This window comes from Tupaia chinensis, unplaced genomic scaffold (genome assembly GCF_000334495.1).
Source record: "Tupaia chinensis unplaced genomic scaffold, TupChi_1.0 Scaffold149184_1, whole genome shotgun sequence".
In the NCBI taxonomy this organism is placed as follows: domain Eukaryota; kingdom Metazoa; phylum Chordata; class Mammalia; order Scandentia; family Tupaiidae; genus Tupaia; species Tupaia belangeri.
The window spans coordinates 1,036,621-1,046,352 of record NW_006209032.1 but is presented as its reverse complement, the minus strand read 5'-3'; the positions used below and the strand labels follow the sequence as shown (position 1 = coordinate 1,046,352).

At 59.2% G+C, this 9,732-nt stretch overlaps 1 protein-coding gene across 12 annotated transcripts in view; it reads right to left on the bottom strand.

Moving 5' to 3' along the window:
- Positions 1-3,338: 3,338 nt before the first annotated feature.
- The window catches only part of USP19 (ubiquitin specific peptidase 19), a 12,370-nt gene continuing 5,976 nt past the window's right edge, over positions 3,339-9,732 (bottom strand). For 6 of the 12 annotated variants that reach the window (XM_027769273.1, XM_027769275.1, XM_027769274.1 and 3 more), the window contains exons 16-27: positions 9,471-9,581; positions 9,296-9,397; positions 7,641-7,781; positions 7,438-7,556; positions 7,085-7,222; positions 6,686-6,999; positions 6,467-6,577; positions 6,158-6,374; positions 5,926-6,078; positions 5,649-5,809; positions 5,390-5,568; positions 3,339-3,830 (exon numbers count right to left, since the gene is read on the bottom strand). In XM_027769273.1, coding sequence (XP_027625074.1) covers positions 3,714-3,830; positions 5,390-5,568; positions 5,649-5,809; positions 5,926-6,078; positions 6,158-6,374; positions 6,467-6,577; positions 6,686-6,999; positions 7,085-7,222; positions 7,438-7,556; positions 7,641-7,781; positions 9,296-9,397; positions 9,471-9,581 — 1,863 coding nt within the window. In that variant the 3' untranslated portion in view covers positions 3,339-3,713. Of the gene's footprint in view, positions 3,831-3,974; positions 4,437-5,389; positions 5,569-5,648; positions 5,810-5,925; positions 6,079-6,157; positions 6,375-6,466; positions 6,578-6,685; positions 7,000-7,084; positions 7,223-7,437; positions 7,557-7,640; positions 7,782-9,295; positions 9,398-9,470; positions 9,582-9,732 lie in introns of those variants that run through there. The other 6 variants (XM_006170984.3, XM_027769269.1, XM_027769268.1 and 3 more) reach the window with 1 other exon arrangement.

Below are 9,732 nucleotides of genomic sequence, written 5' to 3'. Positions count from 1 at the left end.
ATGTCTGGGCCTACACCTGGGTCCCCTGTGGTGACCACATTCCAGTTCTGCCAGGGTCACATGTTGCGTTGGTACCCAGGTCTGATCCCATGTCCTGGAGCTTCCCAGCCCTCCATGGCTGCTTGTCCCAGCCTCATCATTCTCCCAACCGACCCCCACTCCCTGAGAGTGCATTGAGCATGGCAGAGCCTGCCACTGCCACTTTCCTCAGTACCTGATGCCACCAAAGGCTTTATTGCAGCACCATCCCCACCATCATGAAGTCCTGCCGGTCAGGAGAGTACAGAAAAGCCTGAATGCCCTTCCCTGGTTCCCACATGGTACCCTGTTGCCCCCATGGCTCTGTGTCACAGACTGAGGCAGTAGTGCCACCAAGAATGCCACAAGTGGTAGCGGCAGGTACCAGTGGAGCCTGATGACTTGCACAGAGCAGAAATGTAATGTGGTATGGGCCCAGGCTGGGGTGTTAGCAGGCCTGGGTGAGCCCCTGCACCAGTCCTGGAAACCAAAGGGAAAGGTGACCAAGGAGAAATGCCTGGAAGCGGCAGGCAAGGCTCCGCTGTGCAGGCAGGGGGAAGGTCCAGCAGCCAACCACAGACAGGCTCCTGCAGTGTGAGCTGAGAGCACGGGCAGCAGAGCCACGGTGCCCACAACCATGGGCAGGCTCAGCAGCAGGGCTGCAGCCAGAGTGGACCACGCATTGATCAGTGCATGCAGCCAATGCAGCCAGTGGAGGTCAGCCTCCCATGCACCTGGGGCTGGCCCAGCACAACCCATTACAGCCTCCAGCATTATCGAAGCTGCCAGCACCAGCACACGGGTCAGCGAGGCCTCCTTTTCTGCAGGACCCATGTCCATCTCTCCATAGCCAGCAATCCACGCCCCTTGGAGTGGTGTCCCCACTGAAAGAGCCAACACTGGTCAACTAGTATCAGTGCCTACATGCAGAACAGGAGCCTGGACCCACGGGCTCAGGACCAGGGATGGACTTCTGGGCTGCCATAACCCTGTGTCACCTCTACTTTGTCACTCCCTCTCTGGTCTCTAATCAGCTGTCTCGTGAGAACCTTTAATCCCCATCTCCCTATTCCTTTCCACCCAGAGATGGCTACCCTGCCCCCAAGCAGCTGGGGAGAGTGTGTGTGGACCAGGGAGCAGAGCTGCCGAGGTTGGGACATCCCTATACACCCATTGCGGATGAACAGCCTGGGCCAGTTACCAGGAGCCACGACCTAGGAGATTTTTTTTCCTTTAATTTTGTTAGAGTGCATGTGCTGGCTCAAGAGACAGAGGAGAAAACACCCAATGGCGCATGGCCACACCGCAATCTCTTCTCCTTCATGTCTCTTGAGATTCTGGACACACAAACACGTCTGGCGTGTTTTTTGAGCTGCCAGGTCTAGGACTCAAACCACACAGCTAGACATGTGGGATCTAGCTACCTTAACCTCCATGTCACTAGTTGGCCCCTTAGGGATTCTTAAGGGCCCAGTCCCCTCCCTCTAACAATGGTGGACAAGATTAGCTTGACTTGCTCTGCCCATCCTTTCCCACAGCAGTTGCCCTCGTGCTCTGTTCTCCCAAGGGCTGCAGGTGGTATTTCGACTGGAAAAGGCCCGAGAACAGGAGAGAAGCATGAGCCCGGTGCCCCAGTGCCTCCTCTGCCCCCAAGTCCTACCAGACCTGCTGTCAGCCCCAGGCTGCTCCAGTGCCTGGACCGTCTAATGCACACTGCTGGCTCCAGAGCCTCACAAGTCCCCTCCACCCTATAGGTACACACGGCGTCAACTCCAGCCACCTCCACAGGGGATCCAGAACCAGGAACAGCAGGTGGGCTGGGGAGCTGATGGCACTGGGAGCTTCAGGGCCCCCGCACAGGGCATGAGCTGGTCCCCCGCTGTGCAGGCAGGGGAAAGGTCCAGCAGCCAACCACAGACAGGCTCCTGCAGTGTGAGCTGAGAGCACGGGCAGCAGAGCCACGGTGCCCACAACCATGGGCAGGCTCAGCAGCAGGGCTGCAGCCAGAGTGGACCACGCATTGATCAGTGCATGCAGCCAATGCAGCCAGTGGAGGTCAGCCTCCCATGCACCTGGGGCTGGCCCAGCACAACCCATTACAGCCTCCAGCATTATCGAAGCTGCCAGCACCAGCACACGGGTCAGCGAGGCCTCCTTTTCTGCAGGACCCATGTCCATCTCTCCATAGCCAGCAATCCACGCCCCTTGGAGTGGTGTCCCCACTGAAAGAGCCAACACTGGTCAACTAGTATCAGTGCCTACATGCAGAACAGGAGCCTGGACCCACGGGCTCAGGACCAGGGATGGACTTCTGGGCTGCCATAACCCTGTGTCACCTCTACTTTGTCACTCCCTCTCTGGTCTCTAATCAGCTGTCTCGTGAGAACCTTTAATCCCCATCTCCCTATTCCTTTCCACCCAGAGATGGCTACCCTGCCCCCAAGCAGCTGGGGAGAGTGTGTGTGGACCAGGGAGCAGAGCTGCCGAGGTTGGGACATCCCTATACACCCATTGCGGATGAACAGCCTGGGCCAGTTACCAGGAGCCACGACCTAGGAGATTTTTTTTCCTTTAATTTTGTTAGAGTGCATGTGCTGGCTCAAGAGACAGAGGAGAAAACACCCAATGGCGCATGGCCACACCGCAATCTCTTCTCCTTCATGTCTCTTGAGATTCTGGACACACAAACACGTCTGGCGTGTTTTTTGAGCTGCCAGGTCTAGGACTCAAACCACACAGCTAGACATGTGGGATCTAGCTACCTTAACCTCCATGTCACTAGTTGGCCCCTTAGGGATTCTTAAGGGCCCAGTCCCCTCCCTCTAACAATGGTGGACAAGATTAGCTTGACTTGCTCTGCCCATCCTTTCCCACAGCAGTTGCCCTCGTGCTCTGTTCTCCCAAGGGCTGCAGGTGGTATTTCGACTGGAAAAGGCCCGAGAACAGGAGAGAAGCATGAGCCCGGTGCCCCAGTGCCTCCTCTGCCCCCAAGTCCTACCAGACCTGCTGTCAGCCCCAGGCTGCTCCAGTGCCTGGACCGTCTAATGCACACTGCTGGCTCCAGAGCCTCACAAGTCCCCTCCACCCTATAGGTACACACGGCGTCAACTCCAGCCACCTCCACAGGGGATCCAGAACCAGGAACAGCAGGTGGGCTGGGGAGCTGATGGCACTGGGAGCTTCAGGGCCCCCGCACAGGGCATGAGCTGGTCTGAGGGGAGACCAGAGCACTTTCAGGGTGTCTAACACACAGATGCACATACACCAGATGATGTGGAAGGAGGGGGTGGCCGCGGCATGTGGTGGATCACAGTCACTAGTCTGCTTATGTATTATTTATTTTTAAAATATATTTAAACAGCAGGAATCCCTTCCAAAATGCAAAAAAAAAAAAAAATTACAGTTTTTAGAATAAAATTATAACGTTTATAATGCGGGTCAGAAAGAAGTCAAGGTACAACTGAGAATCAAATCATGTAGCACTGGAGGCGGTGGAGAAGCCAAGGCCCACTGGTCAGGAGGCCCAGCTGACAAGAGGTCCCAACCTGTGGGCCCCCTGCCCAGAATCCTGTCCCCCAAACTCTGCATTGCTGGAACCAGTGTCCTCTGGGTTAGAGAAGAAGCGGCAAAGAGCTGGCCCTCTGTGGGGGATCCCCCAAACCCAGTCCCCCCGACACCCATAAGACAGGGACCTGCTAATCGACCTCCTCCATGTTGCTGTAGGTGGGGGCTGGGCGGTCCACTGGGGGGGCGAAGCGTTCAGGGGCTGTCCGCGTGGGGGCCACCTCGGGGGCCTGGCCAGGGCCTAGTCCCTGCAACAGAATATGAGGACAGGGGTTGGGGGCTGCCCGGCATGCCTCTTGGCATCCCGGGGGTGCTGGCTCAGAGCCCCGGCACCCAAGGGAGGGCCCCAAGGCAGGCGCAGACAGCAGCGGCGTCGAGACAGAGAGACGAGATCGGGCCTGAACAGTCGCTTTATTAACGCTTTAAATACAGGAAACGGCTTGGGCAGGGCCAAGCCCCCAGCCAATAATCAGAGCAGCAGGAGGAAGGGACAGACAGCTGGATGGATACCCACCCAAGGGTGCCCTGCCCCTGCAGGGGCCACGGCCCCACCTCCTCCACCAGGTGCTGTACTGAGGCCCAGGGCCAGAGCTGCTCCCCACAGGCAGGAAGGCCTGGTGGGCGGCTCATCTCCAGCGACTCTGGGATACCAGAGGGTAGAACACGTTGAGCACGAGGGCCACCAGAGCCGCCACAGTGCCCAGGACAAAGTACCGGAGGCAGCCCTCGTCTGGTGTGGTAGGGCCACGTGGCGGGGGGCCCACCCAGTCTTGGGGCCCCCAGGGACCCAGGGGCCCAGGCCCCTCGGGCACCGGCTCCTCCTCGGCCTCCAGCTCCTGCCAAATCCGGGAAGCCTACAGTATGCGGAAACAGCCATCAGCACCCCGAGGTGGGAGGACTCAGTGTCCCTGAGTCCCCTGGCCATGACGGTACTGCCTGGGGTGACTGGGGCTAACCCCTGCATTCCAGATCAAGCTGCAGGGAAGTGAGCAGGCAACCAAGCTCAGGGCTGTCCAGGCTGAGCATCGGGGTGAGGGAATCTTGACGGCATTTGGGACTCCTCAAGGCAACTTCCCAGTCCACGTGCAGCTTCCAGTGGGCGTGTGGGGTCACCCGGCCCGTGTCAGTCTAGGCCTCCCACAGAGGGGGCAGCTCGTGGAAGACAGGGCTGCCACCTTGGGGCAGGCTCCTTGCTTGCTCCCTCTCCCGCCCACATCCAGACCCTGACCACCGTCTTCTGGGACTTTCCCTGAGCCAAGAGGGCTCCCAGGACAGGGGGCACAAAGGGAGCAGTCAGTCCAGAAGAGACCCGACTGTGCCGCTGTCTGGGTCTGGGGTACCGTGCCGGTGCAGCAGAGCCCCTGGAGGCGCAGTGGGGATGTATGCTCACCTCAGAGCCACTTGAGGCCGTGGCTAGCCCAGACAGGCCCTGTCCTGAGTGCATGCCAGAACACAGGGACGATCAGCAGGGAGGGTCTGTGGGCTGGCATGCGGGGAGCGTGCGGAAGGACACTGGGAGTGTCAGGTAGTCTGTTCACGGCACGGTGACTGGTGAGGTTCCGGACAGTTGCTTGACCTGTGCTAAGTGGGTGTCTACGTGCGTGCCAGCGGCACGTTTGTGTGTGCACCCCTGTGAGCGTCCCCAGGGCACAAGGATGCCCTGGGTGAGGCTTTGGTGTAGGAAAACATGCCTGCGACTCACAAATCCCAAGGCTCATGGAGCCTGTGGCTGGAGAAGTCGACATCCCCAACCAACCCCAAACTGCGCTGGACCCCCAGAGCCAGCAAAGCCTCCCCCGTGCCTCACCTGGCTGGCAGCAGCCTCGGCCACGGGGCCCAGGTCTGGGTGGTGCTCAGAGTGGCCTGCCCTGGGGGGCCTCTCCACAGGAGAGTTCCGCCGGCGGTAGAAGAGTACGTAGGCGTAGCGCGTCACCACCTGGCTCTCGTCTACCGTGGTCACCGTGCTGTCATCAAACAGGCGCCAGCCTGCAGCGGGGCGGGAAGAGTGTGAGCAGGGCGCACAGCACCGGCCCCCCTCCTCTCCTGCTGGCTGTGCGTGCCCTCACCCACGTCGCTGCGCTGGCTGCTGCGGTCGCTGGGCAGGCGCGCACAGGCGGTGTAGTGGCCGCCGATCATGCCTCCGTAGTGGTTGATGACGGCGTACAGGTCGTAGCTAGGCAGCTGCTCCTCTTTCTGACCGATACAAAACTTGCTCAGGTCCAGGTTCCTACAGTCCCCGGCAGGAAAGGGGCACGTCAGTCAGCAGGCACCCAGCGTGCCCACCCTGTGCCCTGTGCCCCATCCCCTATGCCCTGCCCTCAGACACGGGGACCCACCACTCACCGAACCGGGAACTCCACCAAGTCGTTGATCTTGTCGCGCCAGATGAAACTGCGGAAGGAGAAGCGCTTGAGCTGCACAATGAGCACGTTGGGCAGGCGCCACAGCAGCAGCTGCTTGGAGGCCTCGCGGTGCTGCTTGCACTGTGGGCAGTACCTGGGAGGGGACAGGGGCAGGTCAGAGCCAGCAAGCCCCCCTCGTCGGCCGCTCTCCCAGCCTGCTAGCCTATTCTCACCAGGCCTCCTCGGGCGCCAACACCTCAGGCCTCGTGAAGAGGTTGAGGCACTGGTCCAGGGTGAAGTGGCCGGCGCGGGCCGCCTCCCCGGCAGAGCCTGGGTCCTCAGCACACTCCAGCTCCTTGGAGGCCACCAGCACGAACTCCTGCAGGCGCTCGTTGTTGCGCCAAACCAGAGCCAGGCTGCAGTCCTCACCCAGCTCGAGTGGGGTCTCTCCTGGAGAAGGGCGCAGAGAGGGGTCAGGCACTGTGGACGGCAGAGGGCCCAGCTGAGTCCAGCCCGCAGCTCCCTCCCATAGCCTTAGGCACCTTTGTCCTCGAGCCGCTGCTCTCGGCTGGAGGCATCGATTTTGTAGATGAAGAACTGGGGTGGATGGGCACTCACGGCCTCACTCGGGTGTTGGTACCCGGGCACAGCCGCTGGGAGAGAACATGATAATCAGAGGTCCCAGCCCAGCAGGTTCTACACTCGCTTTCCCTCTCCCCTACCTCCCACCCCAGCTCCCAGCACCCTTCACCAGATCGTACCTTCAGGCCGGGACACTCTCTCACCAGCAGGCAAGCAGCCAACCTCAGCAGGCCCACTGGCCAGCATCTCGGAAGAAATTCCACTGGTGCTGGGCATGGGGCCCCGGTCAGGGGTTGTCCATGCCCGGGAAACCCCTGTGTCCCCCTCAGCCACAGCAGTCGCCACCTGGAGCTCAGGTGGCTGAATGGGGTCCCTGTCTCCGTCCCCGGCTTCCAAGGAGCTGGTAGAGAGCAGCGTGGTACAGCCAGGGCCCTGGGACTCCAAGGCCACGCGGCCAGGTTGGAAGGGGGGCTGGAAGACACTCACGGAGTACCTGGCAACACAGCAAGGCGACAGTCCTGAGCAGCCGTCCAGTAGCTCCACCCTGTCCCCTCCTGGGCCAACCACTGTGTGCTTACCGGGCATAGCCCTCTAGCAGCTGAGCGAGACGGGCGTACGTGAGGCGGGAGGCAGGTACACTGACCAGGAAGGGGTAGCCGATATTCTCAGGGCGGCAGAGGCCCTTATGGTCAGGCCAGTGGGTTTTCTGGCAGAGCCTGGAGGGAAAGGGATGGTAAGGGTGGGGCCTCAGCCCAAACTCCTGTAGCTGCACACTGGGGGCTGGTTGTAGGGCTGGTGGTAGGCCCTGGAAACTGGGATGCCAGCCCTGCCTCCCCCAGGGTCTGACAACGTAGGGTGGCAGGCGGAGAGCTTAAAACACATGTATCTCAGTGTAGAGGGAGTAGGGGAGAGGGGAGACCACGGTCCTCACTGGTTGCAGTAGCCCACACGGTAGCACCGGGTACAGCGCTTCAGCTTTTCATCCTCCGACTGCTGCTTCCGCTGGCAGGCTGCACACTTGGAGATGGGGACGCTGGGCACCTGGGGGCGCTAGGGGGGGTCGTCTGGCTCAGCAAGGCCAGGCAGGAGTGCTCCCCCACCAGGGCCCTGTGCCATTGGGGCGGCCCCACTCACCTGTTGCACCTCTAGCACCACTACCCGCTCCTTAGCCAACTCTGGGGACAGCAGCTCAAAGCAGAGGAGCACATCAGATGGAGACACGGTGTCCAATGAATTAGAAGGCAGGAACACACGGTGGAAGCGATTCTTAATTACCTGGGGACAAAATAGAGCTTCCATGAAGATAACCCTTTCCCAAGCCCTGACCCAGAGCACAAGGAAGAAGCTTGTGCCTTAGGTCCACAAGGACAGAGGTGGGGCTTGTGGACCAAAAGAGGTGTGTGCCTCTGCTGGGACCAGTCTCTGTGCCCCGTGAAAGACCAGGCCAGGGGCAGGCACAGCCATGGCCGCTCTCCACAATGAGGCCTTCTATCTACTAGAACCAGCAGGGCACTGCTGAGACTTAACATATTACTATGGAGGGAGCATCCTCCCTAACCCAACCCCACCCTTAAGAAAAACGACACAGGCGGGACGAGCAGTTGGCGTAATGGCTATGCCGCTGGACTCCCATGTAGTCAACCATAGTTAGAGTCCCAGACCCAGTGGCTTAAACTCACACCAGGTGTGTGTGCGTGTGTGTGCCCAAGATCCTGAGAGGAGGATGGAGGAGAAAGGATTGCGGCATGGCCATCCCCCCTGGGGGGTGATTTCTCACTTTCTGTCTCTCTGTCTCTCTCTGTCTTTCTGGCGAGCGCACACGCCCTATTGCAAAAACCTCCCCAAAAAAAAGAAAAAGAAAAAGAAAAAAGTGACACAGGTGGGGGGGTTGGGGTGGGGACAGCACAGGGTGTGGTGATTAAGGAGCTGGATTTCAACATGGCTGACCATGGTTTGAGTCCCGGACCTAGCAGCTTGCTTTCTCATTTTCTCTCTCACTTTCTCTTGCTACCTCTGTCGCTCTCTGGTGGTGCATGTGCCCTATAGCAAAATTTAAAAGGTAATAATAATGGGAAACCAGCAGTTGGCGTAATGGCTATGTCGCTGGACTCCCACGTAGTCAACCATGGTTCGCATCCCGGACCTGATGGCTTAAAACTCACGCCGGGCGCGTGTGCGTGCATGCCCAAGATCCCGAGAGGAGAATGGAGGAGAAGGGACTGCGGCGTGACCATCCCCCCTGGGGGGTGATTTCTCGCTTTCTGTCTCTATGTCTCTCTCTGTCTGTCTGGCGAGCGCATGCGCCCTATAGTGAAAACCTCTAAAAAAAAAAAAGGTAATAATAATGAATAAAATTAAATGAATTTTTTTGTTTTTAAATTAAATAAATTCTTTAAAAAAGAAAAAGAAAGAAAGAAAAATGACAGTGCCAGAATAATAAAGGCAAGGCTTTTGGGGAGGTCCACACGTCAACCTGGGAAGAAACGAGGACAGCAGGGTGGAGGGAGGACTGCAGCGGACGGACGAGCAGGCTGCCGCTCAAGCTTCCTGGAGCAGTTGGGTCAGCCACCAAAGAGGGGAGGTAAGCCCCGCACTGGCTGGGGACGGGAGGCCTCAGCTGCACACCCCCAGCACCTGCTTCCCACGCCTCAGACAAGCACACACCACCTGTTTTAGTGCAGTCACACACACATTCACATGTACAAATGCACGATCACTCACACACACGTCTGTGCTGTGCACACACACACGTGCCACACCTGGAAGAGCCTGGGGAAGGACAGGTGTACCTCGGCCAGGCGCAGGTTCTCCGGCTTCACGTGCACGCTCTGAGAGAGGGAGTCCAGCACCTCGCTCGCACTGGAGTTCTCCTTGCTGACACTCACCAGGAACTGCGGGAGGAGGGCCGTCAGTGGGGGGGCGGGCCGGCTCCTCAGGCACAGCCTGGACGGGGCGCTTACTCACCTTGATAGGCTTGCTGTGGGGCTCTCGGGCAAAATAAAAGACAGGGAGAACCTTCTGCTTTTGTGGCAAGGGCACCGGCAGGTAAAGGAACGGGTCGAAAGTGATGGAGACCTGTGGATGCAGAGGTGACACTGGGTGACCGCACAAGGAGTACGGGCAGGATGCTTGCCCAAAGGGCCCAATCCAGGCCCTCTGGTGGCTCTCGGGCCCTCAAGCTGACAAGCCAAGGACCAGACTGGAGATTCTTAGAATGACCAGAATG